Here is a 22,081-nt window from a genome sequence, read left to right on the forward strand (position 1 = left end):
CATACATGGGCTCTCCAAAGTATGTGATCAAGAAGCTCCAGACGGTGCAGAATGCGGCGGCCAGGCTCCTGCATAAACTCCGTAGACAAGCACCAGTTAGAGAATCCTTGAAACTACTCCATTGACTTCCAATCGTGTCAAGAATAACATTTAAAGACCTTTTTATAGCTCAATAGAACACGCCGCGCAGGCGCGAAATCAGCACCGCGCAGGCGCGTCGGGCGGGCCATGACGGAACCGCTCCGTCATCAGCACAACGCCACCGCGGCTGATGACGGAGCGCTTCCGTCATCAGCATCGATGCGGTTAAATCCATTATCTTGTGTTATACCATCTCGAGATCTCTAAGGTCCTCCCACGCACACCTCCTCAGCACCACAAGAATTAAAACATCCAGATGGGGAGGCAGATATTTCTCCCACTTGGTCTCAAAACTGTGGAGTTCTCTTCCGTCGGAACTCAGAGGGCAGCAAAATTAACTAATATTCAGGAAAAAGATGAAGACCTGGCTATTTCCATCAAGCCATTAAGGGGCCTTTGTCTCTCACTGTAGCTCTTATCGTCAGCGCTGGGAAGGCTCCGGGTAGGCAGGCACTATATAAATCACATAAATAAATAAATAGGGGTAGGTTGACTCACTCGCAGGTAAGTCGATTTTTAGCCAGGTAGGTTGAGCGGCATGCAGCTACAGTGACTCCCACGCAGGATTTTTTGGCACCCATAGCACAACATGGCACTCCACACATCATACCTCCTGTGATTCTGGGCAAATCACTTAATCTCCCCGTGCCTAAAATGAATGCGTGTCCTCATGTAACGTAACTGGTGCTATGTAAAGCGCTCTGATACCTGATTCAGTTCGGGTCTAGTTTGCGCTATATAAAACTCTGCAAAAAAAATATATATATATTACACTGGCCTCACTTGAAAGCATACCACAGCATAGCATGGCACACCACATAGGATATATTAAACTGGCCTCATCTGACAGCATACCATAGCATCCCACTGCCTACCTTCTGAAATGTGAACTGGATGTAGCCGTCCGGGAAGGTGAGCCTCAGCATGGCTGTGTCATTGAAGCAGTCCCCGGATGCAGTGGTGTAGGCGGGCCCTGGCACTGTGATTGACCCCCATACCTAGTGCAAAGAAAGAGACAAAGGACACATCAAAAACAAAGATACCAGCAGGATGCGATGAGGAGGTGACATCATGACACCCATGGGGAGATGGGGCCACGCAGTGCTTTAAATGGGAAAGCATAAGTGCAGAGCCTCATTAAATTGAGCTGGGGCGTGGCTAGTGTGTGGGGTAGAGGTGAGGCTAGACATGATCAGACAAAGTCACTGCGAGTCTCAAACTACCAATATGTGCAGATTCACAGCTAGTGCAGTGCCATGACCCCCTGAAATAGGCATGCAGTCCTTTGCATTTAAAGGGACAGATTAATTTGGACCATCATGTTTATGCCTCAAGCTTTTCAGTACAAGTTTACCAGGTTTAGAACTGTGCATAAGGGTCAGCAGGATCCTGGTTATAATTTCTGGCCACCAGTATGTAATCTTGGCTAAGCTTTGTGATAAGTTGATCTAGTGTTGATTGATCCTGGACTCTTTGGCCCAACATTGAGTGAAATTGGCTCAGCACTGTGTGATCTTGGCCCATGCTGTGTTTTCTTAGACTGGTAATATATGGACTTGGCTCAACACAGTTTATTTTAAGCCATCCCTATGTGTTCTTGATCCATTGCTGTTTAGGCCAGCCCTGGCTGATAGTGGACCTTTGATGTACTTTCTTGTGGCAGTGATGTGGGGTATTAGCTCCACCCTGTCTGAACATGGCTCAGTATTTTAGATCTTTGACCAGTGCCTTGTTCCTCACTGAGGCCAGATGATGAACAGATCATGATGAGATCACAAAGGACAGCAATCAGTTCCTAGTGACATTCATGCAAAAACTCATGAAGGAGGCTGAGGGTGCTGGTCCTGCAGAGCAGTTTCAGCACACACTCACCCATCACAGCTTTCCCATTTTTTTCTTTTTAACCAGGTAGCACCAATTCATACCTGTGCAGTCCAGTGCACCACCGTTTTAACCAAGTAGCACCAATTCAGACCTATGCAGTCCTGGGTGCCACAGTTTTTACCAGATAACACCAATTCATACCTGTGGAGTCCTGGGTGCTACAGTTTTAACCAGATAACACCAATTCCTACCTGTGCAGCTCTGAGCACCACAGTTTTAACCAGATAACACCAATTCCGACCTGTAAATTCCTGGGCGCCACAGTTTAAACCAAGTAGAAATAATTCATACCTGTGCAATTCTGGGTGCCACAGTTTTAACCAGATATCACCAATTCATACTTGTGGAGTTCTGGGTGTCACAGTTTTAACCAGATAACACCAATTCCTACCTGTGCAGTCCTGGGCGCCACAGTTTTAACCAGATAACACCAAGTCCTACCTGTGCAGCTCTGAGCACCACAGTTTTAACCAGATAACACCAATTCCGACCTGTAAATTCCTGGGCGCCTCAGTTTTAACCAAGTTGAACTAATTCATACCTGTGCAGTCCTGGGTGCCACAGTTTTAACCAGGTAACACCAATTCATACCTGTGGAGTCCTGGGTGTCACAGTTTTAACCAGATAACACCAATTCCTACCTGTGCAGCTCTGAGCACCACAGTTTTAACCAGATAACACCAATTCCCACCTGTAAATTCCTGGGCGCCTCAGTTTTAACCAAGTTGAACTAATTCATACCTGTGCAGTCCTGGGTGCCACAGTTTTAACCAGGTAACACCAATTCATACCTGTGGAGTCCTGGGTGCTACAGTTTTAACCAGATAACACCAATTCCTACCTGTGGAGTCCTGGGTGCCACAGTTTTAACCAGATAACACCAATTAATACCTGTGGAGTCCTGGGTGCTACAGTTTTAACCAGATAACACCAATTCCTACCTGTGCAGCTCTGAGCACCACAGTTTTAACCAGATAACACCAATTCCGACCTGTAAATTCCTGGGCGCCTCAGTTTTAACCAAGTTGAACTAATTCATACCTGTGCAGTCCTGGGTGCCACAGTTTTAACCAGATAACACCAATTCATACCTGTGGAGTCCTGGGTGTCACAGTTTTAACCAGATAACACCAATTCCTACCTGTGCAGCTCTGAGCACCACAGTTTTAACCAGATAACACCAATTCCGACCTGTAAATTCCTGGGCGCCACAGTTTAAACCAAGTAGAAATAAATCATACCAGTGCAGTTCTGGGTGCCACAGTTTTAACCATACATCACCAATTCATACCTGTGGAGTCCTGGGTGTCACAGTTTTAACCAGATAACACCAATTCCTACCTGTGCAGTCCTGGGCGCCACAGTTTTAACCAGATAACACCAATTTCTACCTGTGCATTTCTGGGCACCACAGTTTTAACCAGATAACACCTATGCCTACCTGTGAATTCCTGGGCACCACAGTTTTAACCAAGTAGCACTAATTAATTCCAGTGCAGTACTGGGCGCCACCGTTTTAACCAGGTAACACCAAATCAGACCTGTGCAGTCCTGGCAGTCACAGTTTTAACCAGATAACACCAATTCCTACCTGTGCAGCTCTGAGCACCACAGTTTTAACCAGATAACACCAATTCCCACCTGTAAATTCCTGGGCGCCTCAGTTTTAACCAAGTTGAACTAATTCATACCTGTGCAGTCCTGGGTGCCACAGTTTTAACCAGGTAACACCAATTCCTACCTGTGCAGCTCTGAGCACCACAGTTTTAACCAGATAACACCAATTCCGACCTGTAAATTCCTGGGCGCCACAGTTTAAACCAAGTAGAAATAATTCATACCTGTGCAATTCTGGGTGCCACAGTTTTAACCAGATATCACCAATTCATACTTGTGGAGTTCTGGGTGTCACAGTTTTAACCAGATAACACCAATTCCTACCTGTGCAGTCCTGGGCGCCACAGTTTTAACCAGATAACACCAAGTCCTACCTGTGCAGCTCTGAGCACCACAGTTTTAACCAGATAACACCAATTCCGACCTGTAAATTCCTGGGCGCCTCAGTTTTAACCAAGTTGAACTAATTCATACCTGTGCAGTCCTGGGTGCCACAGTTTTAACCAGGTAACACCAATTCATACCTGTGGAGTCCTGGGTGTCACAGTTTTAACCAGATAACACCAATTCCTACCTGTGCAGCTCTGAGCACCACAGTTTTAACCAGATAACACCAATTCCCACCTGTAAATTCCTGGGCGCCTCAGTTTTAACCAAGTTGAACTAATTCATACCTGTGCAGTCCTGGGTGCCACAGTTTTAACCAGGTAACACCAATTCATACCTGTGGAGTCCTGGGTGCTACAGTTTTAACCAGATAACACCAATTCCTACCTGTGGAGTCCTGGGTGCCACAGTTTTAACCAGATAACACCAATTAATACCTGTGGAGTCCTGGGTGCTACAGTTTTAACCAGATAACACCAATTCCTACCTGTGCAGCTCTGAGCACCACAGTTTTAACCAGATAACACCAATTCCGACCTGTAAATTCCTGGGCGCCTCAGTTTTAACCAAGTTGAACTAATTCATACCTGTGCAGTCCTGGGTGCCACAGTTTTAACCAGATAACACCAATTCATACCTGTGGAGTCCTGGGTGTCACAGTTTTAACCAGATAACACCAATTCCTACCTGTGCAGCTCTGAGCACCACAGTTTTAACCAGATAACACCAATTCCGACCTGTAAATTCCTGGGCGCCACAGTTTAAACCAAGTAGAAATAAATCATACCAGTGCAGTTCTGGGTGCCACAGTTTTAACCATACATCACCAATTCATACCTGTGGAGTCCTGGGTGTCACAGTTTTAACCAGATAACACCAATTCCTACCTGTGCAGTCCTGGGCGCCACAGTTTTAACCAGATAACACCAATTTCTACCTGTGCATTTCTGGGCACCACAGTTTTAACCAGATAACACCTATGCCTACCTGTGAATTCCTGGGCACCACAGTTTTAACCAAGTAGCAATAATTAATTCCAGTGCAGTACTGGGCGCCACCGTTTTAACCAGGTAACACCAAATCAGACCTGTGCAGTCCTGGCAGTCACAGTTTTAACCAGGTACCACCAATTCATGCCTATGCAGTACTGGGTGCATCAGTGTTCAAGTGATCCTCGTTTTAAGGACTCATTGTCTTTTCCTCAAGTAAGCGGCTCATTCCCGAGGTTCATTGCATTTATATGGACTGGCCACACCAGACCACGCTAAAGGATCCTTAGAACAAGTTTCAAAGATTAAGAACAGTGCACGCTGTCCGTCACTGTGTGTGATATTAGGTCTGCACAGTGTTTTTGGCCAGTGTTACGTGATCCCATCACTGTGGTATTTTGGGTGATCGCAGGACAGTGTGTGGATTCCATTCCGTTCAGTGTGTGCTTTGTGATACTAGGCCCTATTTTTGTGATACTGCCACAACGTTGAGTGATCTTGCCTACCCGTTCTATTTAAATGGTCTGGGCCAGCACTGTATATTGAGCCAACTATATATTGATAACTTTTAATATTGATGAATTGTGTTATCGTCTCATTATATTTTTATGTATCGATAACTTTTATGGTTTTATATGTTGAAACCGAATAAAGAAAGTTGATTGATTCATTGATTGATTGAGACAAGTGTGACTAATGCACCAACAAGATATAGAGGGAATTGACCATGCATCGAATTAAATGTTTACCAGCCCTGCTAAGAAGAAACTTTTATTGCAGCTGTGGCATGAGTATCCTCAACACAAGACAGAAACGCTTGCCACAGTTAGTCAGGTGTACTGAATGTATGAGTGAGTGTTAGGGAGTTAAAGTGCAACTGGCATAATACCGAGGGTGTGATTCACAAAAGTAAATGTACACTTTTGTGCAAGTTTACACTTGTTTTGGAATTCGCAGACCTGCATTTTAATAGTAAGTTTACGAGTACGGAGACTCCGTGGTCGGGGTGGTGAATTCCGACCATACAAAGGTACGACAGGCCTTTCTTTTATGCGCGGAGTTCTCCGCCCCAACTGCGGAGTTCTCTGCCCCGACTGCGGTGTCTCCGCACTCGTAAACATACCCGTAAAATGCCGTTTTGTGGATTCCAAAACAAACGTAAACGTACACAAAAATAAAAGGCTTTGTGAATCAGGCTCTGAATTTGGTTTTTAACTGAACTGAAAGTGCCTCTCTGGTTCTCATCTCTGGTTGCTGAATTTGAAAGCACCCGGCAGAGGTGGACAAAACCTCTGAAGAGGCCGGACTGGGTGTCGCTGCATAAGGTGTGCTAATGTGCCTTTCAGGGGCCAGCCTTCCTTTACAAGGGGACATGGAGAAGGATTTTACCTTCACTTATGCTAATAAAGAGTGGTTTGAAGACCTGCTGGGAACAGGCCCAAAATCACAATAAAACGAGCTTCTAAACCATGAATGAGTCAAGAAAGCAGCAGCACTATTAGCACTTCCAGGCTGGTGGCCAGTGGCCCCGGAAGGGCTCTGGGATGGCGGCGTTAATAATGAGTTCACTATTAGCACTTCCAGGTTGGTGACCAGGGGCCAAGAAAGGACTCTGGGATGGCGGCGTTAACCAAGAGTTCAGTCTCAGCACTTTTAGGCTGGTGACTGGTGTGCCCCGGAATGGCAGCATTAACCATGAGGTCTGCACCAGTTGCAGGACAAACAAAAACACATGAGAAATGTATCAATACAAACAAAAGGCGTTAACTCACTACACACAAAAGGCTCACATGGGATTGTTCCAGCCAGTGGTGGGGCCTCCATGAGAGGGGAGGGGTGTCGCCCACCCTGCCGCCAGCGCAGCAAACATGAAAAATAAAACAGTAATAAAATTGTTTTATTGATGCTTTATTTTTCAGTTCAGTGGGTCATCCCGAGCCAAGCGTTGGGGCGGGGCCACCCCTGCTGACTGGCAGCAGGGAGGAGGAATGCTGCACACCTTTAGTGTAAAGTGCACATGTCACTTTGGTCGGCTGTCTTGCGACAACCAGTCCGACATGCGCACTTTAAATCTCTCCAATCCGAGCTATCTTAGACAGCTGGGTGCCTCTGGGAGTGCTGAGCCAGCCCGCTCCAACCAATCCTGGCGCTGCTCTCATGCTGGTTCACAGCATGAGAGCAGCATCTGGATTGGTATGGGGAGTTGGCTCAGAGACCCCTTGCTGCCTTTTTGAGAAGTACTGAGGGTTTTTTTTTTTAATGATTTTCTGTATCGTTTGATTTGTTTGTCCACACTACCAGGCAGGTGAGAAAAGCACACTTTCTTCAGCCTTAACTCCAAAGCTCTTAATTGTGGCCCCTGATAAACATTGTTTATGAAGGACCACAATTGAGAGCTTTGGTGTGGCGCCTAAGGGCATTCCTGGAGTGCCTGCCTGATTGCCTCACCACTTTCTAAACACTGACAGTGTGAATAATAATTGTGGGCAATGAACTCGCTCCGCTAGTGCGGGATTTGATAACAATCCTACTCCGCCGTAGTGGAGTTAGCTACTGCACCCACAACCCTTTGATAAAACAACTTTACCTTTACATGCTAAAAACCATATAATCAATTCACAAAAGTGAACTTTGAAACATACCTGGCAATGAGAAAGGTGATGATTTTGGGGTCACCCCTAACCTAGGAGGAGGGCAAGCAAATGCCTTGAACACAAAGATCATATCATGCTGAACGATTCGGTGGTGGTCCCATTCTCCTAGGACCACCCTAAGCAAAGTTATGGACAAAAATACAATGCCAACCAAAGGCCCAGCAAAGCATTATGGGGCGAGATTCTAGAGCACAGCAAAGCACAGCTAAAAAGCAAAGCAAAGATACAAGCTAAGAAGACCTCGAGGGATCTGGATGTAATCAAGGCGAGGAGCATTAGAGGTGCTGAGGAGCTTGTAATATCCCACAAAACCTTTCTTTGCCAACCGTACTTGAGAGCAGCAATCGGAAAACATGCATTTAAGAGACATTTTATTATTTAGGCTACTGACTACACCCATTAGGGAGTACAGGGCACACTGGAACAACTGTGCACTGGCACAGTAGCAATGTAGACTGTGCACTTACCACTCCGAATCAGCTTCCCACATCGTATGCTGCTGCACAAGCTTATCATTACAGAGGTGTAGGTATTTGCGGCCCATCCTTATGCAACACGAGATGAGATCATGCAAAGAAGCACTACTATTCATATATACATCTGTCACTTCAAAAGACCTAGCACAGGCCAGTACATTCTTTGCAGAAGTGGGCAGAATACTACGAGAGTCTGGATCACCATTGGTGGGAGATGATAACTGCACAAAATCCTCCATGGAGCTGCCCCTGTCCCGCATGACAGTACCCAGCAGTACTGTAGCACTAGGAGTTGACACTTTTGTAAGCCTGCCTGTTCGAATGAGCTTACACATGCCGATTGCCAACCATTAAAAGACCTGGGTTCCATCCCGCTTCAAACACTGAGGAACTTGCACAGATTTTAAACGCATCACATTTCCTTATAGTTAGCACGCAGCCACACACACACGCACTCACACACACACCCACACACACACCTCATTCTACTTATCCACTAGTCTCACCTGCTTCCCGCTGGTGTTGGTATACTGGACCCAGAGCTTCAAGTCCATCTTAGCACGCAGACACACACACTCACACACACATGCACACACACACAAACCATATTCTGCTCTTCCACTAGTCTCACCTGCTGGCCGCTGGTGTTGGTATACTGGATCCAGAGCTTCAAGCCCATCTTAGTGCGTAGACAGACCTCAGATCCATTCTTCACAGTGTAGTCTCCTACCGGAATATCCGGAGTGATAGTGGGGATCATTGTGGTACTCGGAGCTACTGTGTGATTGGCTGTGTGAGGTGCAGCAGTGTGATTAGCTGTTGTGTGAGTGCCTGTTGTATTTTCTGTTGTGTGATTGGTTGTTGTCTGGGGTGCAGAGGTATGATTGGCTGTTGTGTGCAGTGCAGTTGTATGATTGGCTGTTGTGTGCGGTGAAGAGGTATGATTGGCTGTTGTGTGCGGTGCAGTTGTGTGATTGGCTGTTGTGTGCGGTGCAGTTGTGTGATTGGCTGTTGTGTGTGGTGTAGAGGTATGATTGGCTGTTGTGTGCGGTGCAGTTGTATGATTGGCTGTTGTGTGCGGTGCAGAGGTATGATTGGCTGTTGTGTGCGGTGCAGTTGTATGATTGGCTGTTGTGTGACCTGTTGTGTGAGTCGTGTGTGGATGTGTAGTTTGCCTTGTGCTTGTATGAGGAGTTGTGGTGTGATGTGTTGTAGTTGTGGTTTTTTTGTGTGGCGGACAGCATTCGTTTTCCTGAGCACAACTGGAAGCTGAGAAATTGAAAAAATTCTGAATATTAGCAATGGGAAGCAGAAAAAAACAGCAATAGATGTATTTTAATTTATTTCAAAAGTAAAACATGAACGTTTTGTTACTTTGTGACACTCAAAAGAGAATTTACAAAATAAAGGTTTTGCTAAACGCAACGACCCATGTCGGGGCTAGAGCTGAGCTCTGCTCAGTGACGCACAACACCAAACATGACAACTATAGGTCCCACTGCAACACAACGTGTAGCACAGCATCTCTCCAACCAAGTGCTGCACATGACGTAGAACGGTATCCACCCACTAACTCTGAGGTCTGAGGTACAAAGCTCTAGTTACATGCAATTAAAAAAATACACATGCACTCCTCATGATTTTATTAGACTTCTAACATCATACCTTTGAGCGAGTTCTAAGTTTATCCCCTTTTTGGCTTCTTTTAACAATAAGTTGCCAAGTCCCTGGTTTTCCTATATGGTATTTCACTCTTTCCTTCTTTCCTCTCTCCCACCGAAATGTTCCAATCCCCCCTCCCTTTCCACCGCAGGTAAAACAAGCATTGGCATAGCCAATAGGTCTCGCCTTTGGGACCTTATAAGTGTTTAGTTATCCAGCACAATATCCTTTGGTGCAACAACATCAAGTGTTGCATGGCTAAACACTTATAAGGTCCCAAAGGCGAGACCTATTGGTTATGCCAATGCTTGTTTTGAGTGAGTGGCTCGTGCAGGTATGCCATTATGAGGTAGAGATGTGGTGAGAGTGGATGAGGTGGTGGATGTGGTGGTGGAAGTGGTGGTGGTGGACATGGTGGTGGACATGGTAGTAGTGGACATGGTGGTGGTAGACGTGGTGGTGGTGGACATGGTGGATGTGGTGATGGACGTGGTGGTGGGGGATGTGGTGGTGGCGGTAGTAGATGTGGTGGTGGTGGTGGACGTGGTGGTGGTGGGCCTGGTGGTGGTGGACATGATGGTAGTGGACATGATGGTGGTGAATGTGGTAGTAGTGGACGTGGTGGTGGTGGTGGATGCGGTGGTGGTGGATGTAGTTGTGGTAGACGCGGTGGTGGATGTGGTGGTGGTGGCGTGGTGGATGTGGTGGTGGTGGACGTGGTGGTGGACGTGGTGGTGATGGTGGATGTGGTGGATGTGATAGGATGGGCATGGTGGTGGTGGTGGACGTGGTGGTGGATGTGGTGGAGGTGGACGTGGTGGTGGTGGAGGATGTGGCGGTGGTAGACTTGGTGGTGGACGTGGTGGTGGAGGACATGGTGGTAGTGGACATGGTGGTGGTGGTGGACATGGTGGTGGGGGTGAACGTGGTGGTGGTAGTTGATGTGGTGGTGGTGGATGTGGTGGTGGACAGTGAGGTTGTGGATGTGGTGGTGGATGTGGTGGTGGTGGTCGTGGTGATGGATGTGGTGGTGGACATGGTGGTGGTGGATGTGGTGGTGGTGGACATGGTGAAGGTGGATGTGGTGGTGGTGGACATGGTGGTGGATGTGGTGGTAGACATGGTGGTGGTGAACATGGTGGACGTGATTGTGGTGGTGGACATGGTGATGGTGGTGGTTGTGGATGTGCTGGTGGTGGCTGATGTGGTGGTGGTGGACGTAGTGGTGGTGGTGGATGTGGATGTGGTGGTGGACATGGTGATGGTGGACGTGTTGGTGGTGGATATGGTGGTGGATATGATGGTGGTGGTGGTGGAGGAAGTGGTGGTGTTGAAAGACATGGTGGTGGACATGGTGGTGGTGGTGGACAAGGTGGTGGATGTGGTGAATATGGTGGACGTAGTGGTGGTGTACGTGGTGGTGGTGGACGTGGTGGTGGCTGTTGTGGATGTGGTGGTTGTGGATGTGGTGGTGGACATGGTGGTGGTTGTGGATGTGGTGGTGGATGTGGTGGTGGTGGACCTGGTAGTGGTGGATGTTGATGTGGTGGATGATGTGGTGGTGGATGATGTGGTGGTGGTGGACGTGGTGGTGGTGGACGTGGTGGTGGTGGATGTGGTGATGGTGGACATGGTTGTGGCAGACATGGTGATGGTGGTGGTGGATGTGGATGTGGTGGTGGATGTGGTGGTGGTGGACATGGTGGATGTGGTGGTGGTGGAGGATGTGGTGGTGGTGGACGTGGTGGTGGACATGGTGGTGGTGGATGTGGATGTGGAGGTGGTGGGCATGTTTGTAGTGGATATGGTGGTGGACGTGGTGGTAGTGGGCATGGTGATAGCGGACATGGTGGTGGTGGACATGGTGGTGGTGGATGAGGTGGTAGACTTGGTGAATGTGCTGGTGGACATGGTGGTGGTGGCGGTGGATGTGGTGGTGGTGAAGGTAGTGGTGGACGTGGTGGTGGTGGATGTGGTGGTGGTGGATGTGGTGGTAGTGGACCTGGTGCTGGACCTGGTTGGATGTGGTGGTTGACGGTGGATGTGGTGGTGGTGGACGTGGGGGTGGTGAACGTGGTGGTGGATGTGGTGGTGTACGTGGTGGTGGTGGTGGACATGGTGGTGGTGGATGTGGTGGTGGACGTGGGGGTGGACATGGTGGTGGACATGGTAGTAGTGGACATGGTGGTGGTAGACGTGGTAGTGGTGGACATGGTGGATGTGGTGATGGACGTGGTGGTAGTGGATGTGGTGGTGGCGGTAGTGGATGTGGTGGTGGTGGTGGACGTGGTGGTGGTGGGCCTGGTGGTGGACCTGGTGGTGGTGGACATGATGGTAGTGAACATGGTGGTGGTGAATGTGGTAGTAGTGGACGTGGTGGTGGTGGTGGATGTGGTGGTGGTGGATGTAGTGGTGGTAGACGCGGTGGTGGATGTGGTGGTGGTGGCATGGTGGACGTGGTGGTGGTGGACGTGGTGGTGGCTATGGTGGTGGACGTGGTGGTGATGGTGGATGTGGTGGATGTGATAGGATGGGCATGGTGGTGGTGGACGTGGTGGTGGATGTGGTGGTGGTGGACGTGGTGGTGGTGGAGGATGTGGCGGTGGTAGACTTGGTGGTGGACGTGGTGGTGGAGGACATGGTGGTAGTGGACATGGTGGTGGTGGTGGACATGGTGGTGGGGGTGGACGTGGTTGTGGTAGTTGATGTGGTGGTGGTGGTGGACATGGTGGTGGATGTGGTGGTGGACAGTGAGGTTGTGGATGTGGTGGTGGGTGTGGTGGTGGTGGTCGTGGTGATGGATGTGGTGGTGGACATGGTGGTGGTGGATGTGGTGGTGGTGGACATGGTGAAGGTGGATGTGGTGGTGGTGGACATGGTGGTGGACATGGTGGTAGACATGGTGGTGGTGAACATGGTGGACGTGGATGTGGTGGTGGACATGGTGATGGTGGTGGTTGTGGATGTGCTGGTGATGGCTGATGTGGTGGTGGTGGTGGACGTGGTGGTGGTGGATGTGGATGTGGTGGTGGACATGGTGATGGTGGACGTGGTGGTGGTGGATATGGTGGTGGATATGATGGTGGTTGTGGTGGAGGAGGTGGTGGTGTTGGAAGACATGGTGGTGGACATGGTGATGGTGGTGGACAAGGTGGTGGATGTGGTGAATATGGTGGACGTAGTGGTGGTGTACGTGGTGGTGGTGGACGTGGTGGTGGCTGTTGTGGATGTGGTGGTTGTGGATGTGGTGGTGGACATGGTGGTGGTTGTGGATGTGGTGGTGGATGTGGATGTGGTGGTGGTGGACCTGGTAATGGTGGATGTTGATGTGGTGGATGATGTGGTGGTGGACGATGTGGTGGTGGTGGACGTGGTGGTGGTGGACGTGGTGGTGGTGGATGTGGTGATGGTGGACATGGTTGTGGCAGACATGGTGATGGTGGTGGTGGATGTGGATGTGGTGGTGGATGTGGTGGTGGTGGACATGGTGGATGTGGTGGTGGTGGAGGATGTGGTGGTGGTGGACGTGGTGGTGGACATGGTGGTGGTGGATGTGGATGTGGAGGTGGTGGACATGTTTGTAGTGGATATGGTGGTGGACGTGGTGGTAGTGGGCATGGTGATAGCGGACATGGTGGTGGTGGACATGGTGGTGGTGGATGAGGTGGTAGACTTGGTGAATGTGCTGGTGGACATGGTGGTGGTGGCGGTGGATGTGGTGGTGGTGAAGGTAGTGGTGGACGTGGTGGTGGTGGATGTGGTGGTGGTGGATGTGGTTGTAGTGGACCTGGTGCTGGACCTGGTTGGATGTGGTGGTTGACATGGTGGTGGTGGATGTGGTGGTGGTGGACGTGGGGGTGGTGAACGTGGTGGTGGATGTGGTGGTGTACGTGGTGGTGGTGGTGGACATGGTGGTGGTGGATGTGGTGGTGGACGTGGGGGTGGACATGGTGGTGGACATGGTAGTAGTGGACATGGTGGTGGTAGACGTGGTGGTGGTGGACATGGTGGATGTGGTGATGGACGTGGTGGTAGTGGATGTGGTGGTGGCGGTAGTGGATGTGGTGGTGGTGGTGGACGTGGTGGTGGTGGGCCTGGTGGTGGACCTGGTGGTGGTGGACATGATGGTAGTGGACATGGTGGTGGTGAATGTGGTAGTAGTGGACGTGGTGGTGGTGGTGGATGTGGTGGTGGTGGATGTAGTGGTGGTAGACGCGGTGGTGGATGTGGTGGTGGTGGCATGGTGGACGTGGTGGTGGTGGACGTGGTGGTGGCTATGGTGGTGGACGTGGTGGTGATGGTGGATGTGGTGGATGTGATAGGATGGGCATGGTGGTGGTGGACATGGTGGTGGATGTGGTGGACGTGGTGGTGGTGGAGGATGTGGCGGTGGTAGACTTGGTGGTGGACGTGGTGGTGGAGGACATGGTGGTAGTGGACATGGTGGTGGTGGTGGACATGGTGGTGGGGGTGGACGTGGTGGTGGTAGTTGATGTGGTGGTGGTGGTGGACGTGGTGGTGGATGTGGTGGTGGACAGTGAGGTTGTGGATGTGGTGGTGGTGGTCGTGGTGATGGATGTGGTGGTGGACATGGTGGTGGTGGATGTGGTGGTGGTGGACATGGTGAAGGTGGATGTGGTGGTGGTGGACATGGTGGTGGACATGGTGGTAGACATGGTGGTGGTGAACATGGTGGACGTGGATGTGGTGGTGGACATGGTGATGGTGGTGGTTGTGGATGTGCTGGTGGTGGCTGATGTGGTGGTGGTGGTGGACGTGGTGGTGGTGGATGTGGATGTGGTGGTGGACATGGTGATGGTGGACGTGGTGGTGGTGGATATGGTGGTGGATATGATGGTGGTTGTGGTGGAGGAAGTGGTGGTGTTGGAAGACATGGTGGTGGACATGGTGGTGGTGGTGGACAAGGTGGTGGATGTGGTGGTGGATGTGGTGAATATGGTGGACGTAGTGGTGGTGTACGTGGTGGTGGTGGACGTGGTGGTGGATGTTGTGGATGTGGTGGTTGTGGATGTGGTGGTGGACATGGTGGTGGTTGTGGATGTGGTGGTTGTGGACCTGGTAGTGGTGGATGTTGATGTGGTGGATGATGTGGTGGTGGTGGCGGATTTGGTGGTGGTGGACGTGGTGGTGGTGGACGTGGTGGTGGTGGATGTGGTGATGGTGGACATGGTTGTGTCAGACATGGTGATGGTGGTGGTGGATGTGGATGTGGTGGTGGTGGTGGATGTGGTGGTGGTGGATGTGGTGGATGTGGTGGTGGTGAAGGATGTGGTGGTGGTGGACGTGGTGGTGGACATGGTGGTGGTGGATGTGGAGGTGGTGGACGTGGTTGTAGTGGATATGGTGGTGGACGTGGTGGTAGTGGGCATGGTGATAGCGGACATGGTGGTGGTGGACATGGTGGTGGTGGATGAGGTGGTGGACTTGGTGAATGTGCTGGTGGACATGGTGGTGGTGGACGTGGTGGTGGTGAAGGTGGTGGTGGACGTGGTGGTGGTGGATGTGGTGGTGGTGGATGTGGTGGTAGTGTACCTGGTGTTGGACCTGGTGCTGGACCTGGTTGGATGTGGTGGTTGACATGGTGGTGGTGGATGTGGTGGTGGTGGATGTGGGGGTGGTGAACGTGGTGGTGGATGGGGTGGTGTACGTGGTGGTGGTGGTGGACATGGTGGTGGTGGATGTGGTGGTGGACGTGGGGGTGGACATGGTGGTGGTGGATGTGGAGGTGGTGGACGTGGTTGTAGTGGATATGGTGGTGGACGTGGTGGTAGTGGGCATGGTGATAGCGGACATGGTGGTGGTGGACATGGTGGTGGTGGATGAGGTGGTGGACTTGGTGAATGTGCTGGTGGACATGGTGGTGGTGGACGTGGTGGTGGTGAAGGTGGTGGTGGACGTGGTGGTGGTGGATGTGGTGGTGGTGGATGTGGTGGTAGTGTACCTGGTGTTGGACCTGGTGCTGGACCTGGTTGGATGTGGTGGTTGACATGGTGGTGGTGGATGTGGTGGTGGTGGATGTGGGGGTGGTGAACGTGGTGGTGGATGGGGTGGTGTACGTGGTGGTGGTGGTGGACATGGTGGTGGTGGATGTGGTGGTGGACGTGGGGGTGGACATGGTGGTGAATGTGGTGGTGGTGGATGTGGTGGTAGTGGACGTCGTGGTGGATGTGGTGGTGGACATGGTGGTGGAAATGGTGGTGGTGGTGGTGGTGGACGTCGTGGAGGTGGACATGGTGGTGGTAGACATGGTGGTGGACGTGGTGGTGGACATGATGGTGGTGGATGTGGTGGTGGTGGACTTGGTGGTGGACGTGATGGTGGTAATGGACATGCAGGTGGTGGACGTGTGGTGGTGGATGTGGTGGTGGTGGATGTGGTGGTGGACATGGTGGTGGTGATGGATGTGTTGGTAGTGGACGTGATGGTAGTGGACATGGTGGTGGTGGATGTTGTGGTGGATGTGGTAGACATGGATATGGTGGTAGTGGAGGGCATGGTGGTGGTGGACATGGTGGTGGTGGACGTGGTGGTGGACATCATGGTGGTGGTGGATATGGTGACAGTGGTGGATGTGTGGTGGTGGACGTGGTGGTGGTGGACGTGGTGGTGGTGGATGTGGTGGTGTTTGACATGGTGGTAGTGTACATGGTGGTGGTGGTGGACATGGTGGTTGACGTGGTGGTGGTGGACATGGTGGTGGATGTGGTTGTGGTTGACGTGTTGGTGGTGGACATGGTGGTGGTGGAGGACGTGGTAGTGGTGATGGATGTGGTGGTGGTGGACATAGTGCTGGTGGACGTGGTGATGGTGGATGACGTGGACGTGGTGGAGGTTGAGGGCGTGGTGGTGTTGGACATGGTTGTGGTGGACCTGGTGGTGGACATGGTGGTGGTGGATGTGGTGGTATTGGAGGTGATTGTTGGTGGACGTGGTGGTGGTGGTGGACGTGGTGGTGGTGGTGGACATGGTGGTGGTGGATGTGGTGGTGGTGGTGGACGTGGTGGTGGACGTGGTGATGGTGGTTGACATGGGGGTGGTGGTGCTGGTGGTGGACGTGGTGTTCAAATAGCTGGCGCATTTGCCGTAAGGATGCATACAGCATGGTGATACAGGACATTTGCTTCAACAAAACTTCCACTGTATGAGTGAAATATCGGATGCTATTTAAAAAGACACATACAAATGAAACGCATTTCAAATATTTAGATTTGTGAAAAATTAAGGGCTTTCACTTTTAATTTCCCCAAAGGGAATTGATTAAAAAGTGCTGTCAGTAATAAAGTTAAATCGGGAAATTGGGGAGATGAGTCATCGGCAAGATGACAAAACAAGGAATGCGCGTGAGAGAGAGGGGGAGCAGGAGGTGAGCCCGGGAGTGGTGCGTGCGTGCGCGTGCAGTCTTCTCATTTTCAAGCACTGCACTCGTACTTGTGGCGCGCCCCTGCTCGCTCCCACAAGGTGGATGCCACCACAAGCACGAGTGTGTGCTTGAAAATGAGCAGAGCAATGGCTAAAGGCCTTTTGCGCGATGCATAGGCAAGACCTAAAAAAAAATTTGTAGTTTTGCTACTAAGAAGTAGTTCATTCAGGCTCAGTCTTCACAACGGCAGTGGGGCAGATTCAGGCTGGCTTTACAGGTGGAGGCATCAGTAACTATGTGTGAATGAGAGAGAGGTATGTTGGAATGAGAGAAATGTATGTTTGAATATCTGGTTGAATGAGAGAAATGTCCGGTACGGTACCCTGCTCCTTCAAGGAGGCCGTGCTGGTGCCTCTACTGAAAAAGCCTGGGGCTGATCCCGCCGTCCCGGTGACTTACCGCCCCATCTCCCTTCTGCCTTTCTTCTCTAAAATCTTGGAAGCCCACGCCACCGCCTGTCTCTCACAGTTCATCGAGAGCTCCAACTTTCTCGAGGCCAATCAGGCCGGCTTCAGACCCGGCCATTCTACGGAAATTGTAATCTTGGCTGTGCTGGATGCCCTGAGAGACGGCGCTGACAAGGGTACCCCCCAGGCCCTGGTGTTATTAGATCTGTCGGCCGCGTTTGACACGGTGGACCACAACATCCTTCTCCACCGTGTCGAGCAAGCTGGCATCCAGGGCCTGGCGCTGGCATGGGTCAAATCCTTCTTGACCGGGAGGTCTCAGACCCTCAGCCTGGGCACTCTTAGAGCTCCTAGGGAATACTTGCCCTGTGGGGTCCCTCAGGGCTCCTCCCTATCCCCCCTTCTCTTCAACATCTATCTTCGACCCCTCCTTTTCTCTCTGAGGCAGTGGGACGTCACCGTGTTGAACTACGCGGACGACCTACAACTCATCTTCCCTCTCAATTCCCCCTCTGCTATTCCTAACTTCCAGGCAGTCATGTCCCACATTCTACAGTGGATGTGCCAAAACCAGCTCAAACTGAATCCAGGAAAGACGGAGCTCCTTCTTCCTGGTAGGAGCTCTACCTACTGGGGCCCGCATTTTTGGCCGAAAGAACTTGCCCCCCCCCCACCCCTGTGGCCTCGGTAAAAAGTCTAGGGGTCACTATTGACTCCGGTCTCTCCCTCGGGCCCCAAGTGGGGACAGTAGTCTCCTCCTGCATGTTCCAGCTGCGCAGGATCAGGAAGGTGGCTTATCTCCTCACTCCTGAAGCCCTTCTGCAAGTAATCATGGCCCTTGTCCTCTCCCGCTTAGATTTTTCGAACGCTATTTACCACGGTCTGCCCAAAACATCTCTCTCCAGACTACAATCTGTTAAAAATCAAGCGGCGAGACTGGCCCTTGGGATTCCGAAATGGCAATCCGCCAAACCCCTTCTCTCTAAACTGCACTGGCTCCCTGTCATCTCGAGGGCGGCCTTCAAGATCGGCTGCCTCACCTTCAAATCTTTATCTGGCTCCTGTCCCGCCTTTTTGAAAACCCTTATCAGGTCCTACTGCCCTTCACGGAATCTGAGATCTTCCCACCTCCACCTTCTTTCCATCCCCCCCGTCAAACTTTGTAGATCCGGAGGCCGGAGATTCGCATTCCTGGCCCCTAAACTTTGGAACTCCTTTCCCCTTTCTCTCAAAATCTCTAACTCTCTTACCCTTCTCCGTAAATCCCTAAAAACATGGCTCTTCCCTCAATCCGGCTAAACCCCTCTGGTCCCTCAGTACTCAACCAGCGCCAAGAAACCCATGGTGTTAGCGCGCTTTACAAATTCCCCTTACAATACAATACAATACAATGTATGTTTGAATGAGAGAGATTTAGGGCCGGATGTACGACACATTTTTGCATGCACAAACGGGTTAGCGACCAGTTTGCGCATGCAAAAACTAATAGGGCCATGTACAAACCCTTTTGAGCGAGTTGCAATTTATTTGAGACTCGCTAAATAGGATTTGCGACTCGCAATTAAGTATTCCAAGGGTGTCTCTTCCTAATTGCGACTCGCTACCCTATGTAAGAATGTTTTGTAACCGCAAAACACTCGCAATTTACCGCCCTCTTCAAGAGGGTGGTAAAGCACTCGCAAATGGAAAGGGGTCCCCAGGGGACCCCTTCACCTTCACAAATACATGGGAAAATATTTTTTAGGGCCAGGCAGTGGTCCTAGGGACCACTACTTGCCCTTAAAAGATGAAACGAAATGGAAGTCTGCAGTGCTGAGCCCAGCAGGCCACCATACCTGGAAGGTCCAACCATTCCTAAAGGGGCCGCAAATTGCGAGTGCCTCATGAATATTGATGAGGCAATCAATTTGTGACTGCATTGGGCATCGCAAACAGTGTCTCTGACACTGCTGTAGATGACATTTAGCGACTAACAAATTGCGACTCGCAATTGAGCGCAATTTGTGAGCCATTAAATGCCCCGGTCATACATCTGGCACTTAGTGCTAAGGGACAAGGACACCAGTGTGAGTCACTGCTACCAGCTACACACTACTCTGTCCAGGTTTCAACCTGTGTTGGATGGCCAGTGATTGGCCCACTCTGAGATAGGGAGGACCATGGGCAGTGGCGTCTGGGGGTGGTGTGGGCGAAGCAAGGTTGGCATGAGCTGCTCTGAATGGATTTATTTTAGCCAAAGGGGCGCTGACACCTGAAATAGCCTACAGAATCCCTGGGGACAATGACACCTCCCCTCTTCCATAGCCAATTACATCCAGGCACCCTGGACCATCAGTGACACAGAAACAGGACTATAGTGTGAGGCTTGCTTAAAATCCCTTTGCAAAGAGCATGAAATATTTTGTGTAATGTCAGCCTGAATTTTTATAAAACAGGATCCCTGGGCTATTCTTACGGTGCTCTACTGCCTTTTGGCTAGGCTTGCGCTATGGAAATACCATATACATCTACGCAAGAGCTTTGCGGCATGGTACGCAGCAACAGAAGCACTAGGTAGCATATATGAGGCTTTCAACCATCCTGTAATTGGTCCAATTCTCTTGTTAATGACCACACAGTAGCTTCCCAAGAGGCAAGAATACCACCGGAGGGCAGTTTTTAGGCACGTTGGTGCAGCGGACTAGGATTATGTGTGTGAGCTTCTACCCTGACAGCCACTCACATCCACCCACGTGCAGCAATGCATAGGATCAAAGGTAATTCAAAAAAGTGTATTCTGCCTTTATTCCTAAGTCTTGCTGTTTCTTTTTTTCTTATAGCAATATTTGGATGCAAATGGTGCTATCTCATCATTAAAGTAAAACTAAAAGTCATTCTCTTGTGGTTTTCACAAGACCCTACCACCAGCTGGGAGGAATGGACTGCTTGCTGCAGTTCTCAATCCCCAGACATGGCTGCTCCAGAACTTCCAAGGGCAGATTGACCTATCCCGAGATCAGCACCGGACGCGCAGTGAGCTACCATCCAGGGAGCCATCAGCATAAAATGCATCAGTAATGTGGTCTCAGTCACCGCCAAACCAGATGTGATTTCAAAGACTTCCCCTGGATTTTGCAGCTTTTAAAGTCAATCCATGGTGCTTAATTTGTAAAAGAATAAGTGCTGGGGCCCAAAGTTTTGCTTTGAAGTCCTCGACTGGTGTGATCAAAGATTGGGGTGACCAATACCAAGGCTGTGTAGTCCTGATTCCACCTCATACCTCTTTCGTCCACCACCAATCACTCCTTGATTCTTTATGTCACTCTCGCGGGTTCTTTTACATCACTGATTTCTCTCTTTCTCACTGATTTTCTTCTTTATTCTTCTCATTTCTGTTTTTTCTCTCTTGCTCTGAATTAAAGTCCCTTGAGGTGTGGTAAATAAATAAATAATACCCTATTTTTGACTAGACTTATAGCATAACAGATAGCTCAATAAATAAGAGTCAAGATTCGAGGTAGTAGGAGTTTCTGCAGGTTTATTACAGCATAAGGACAGGATCAGGACAACCTGCATGGGAATAGGACAATAAGGCCCGGCAGCTGCCGGGGCTGGGTCTGGGATGAGCGCGCTAACATTTAATAACAAAACATTGACTTATATACATAGCGCAAACACATAGCATTACATTGCAGTAGGCGTAACAGTAGGTGGAGTAGGAGGCGTGACGCGTAGCAGTCGCGAGAGATAAGAGAAATAAGAGGTGTAACTGGGTGTAACTGGGCGTATACATAGACATGTGGTGCAAAACGTAACAGAATATGTCATGAATGGGCGGAAACTTTGGAGGGGGCTACCTAAGGAGCCGGGACCTCTAACCTAATGGTGCGCGAAAACTAGCAATGACGTATTACTAGGAGAAGCTGGGGGCTACGAACTCTGTGCTAGGAGCAGAGACTAGAGTCTGGAGGGTCGGAGCGACATGTACCTAAACCCTATCTGGTATCTACTGTTTAGGGAACATGTTGATATAAACTAGAAGTCATGAGGGGAAAAGCTAACTTGATTCTAAGACCGGACCATGCATTATTCTACATGTAGTGCGTGAAGAATATTAAATGACCATTAAATACAGTATTTCTCTAACGTGGAGACGAGAAGGCTAGACAATGACGGAAACTATTGATGCAGTTCAGTAGCTTAGGAATGCAGAGGAGGAGGACTGAACTGATAGCAGGAACTATAACATACTTTTGGCAGACTCAGAGGCAGAGCCGGGGTGCACCGGGCACTGCAAGGCAGGAAGTAAGTGAAGGGTCGAGGATACAGGTGGGGGCTGTGTCGCTCCTCAGCGAGGCTTTCAGGAGACAGGAGCTGAATCTGTGGTCCGGGCCCTTTTGAGGCCTGGAAACGGGGACTTTATAATTGAATAACGTGCACACTG

General features: G+C 50.3%; 1 protein-coding gene across 1 annotated transcript in view; it reads right to left on the minus strand.

Annotated features, from left to right (window-relative positions):
- CD68 (CD68 molecule) overlaps positions 1–22,081 on the minus strand; it is an 89,182-nt gene that overhangs the window by 39,761 nt on the left and 27,340 nt on the right. The window contains exons 2-3 of the mRNA XM_078671580.1: positions 8,780–9,417; positions 1,017–1,139 (exon numbers count right to left, since the gene is read on the minus strand). Coding sequence (XP_078527706.1) covers positions 1,017–1,139; positions 8,780–9,417 — 761 coding nt within the window. The remainder of the gene's footprint in view (positions 1–1,016; positions 1,140–8,779; positions 9,418–22,081) is intronic.

This window comes from Lissotriton helveticus, chromosome 12 (assembly GCF_964261635.1).
Source record: "Lissotriton helveticus chromosome 12, aLisHel1.1, whole genome shotgun sequence".
In the NCBI taxonomy this organism is placed as follows: Eukaryota; Metazoa; Chordata; class Amphibia; order Caudata; family Salamandridae; genus Lissotriton; species Lissotriton helveticus.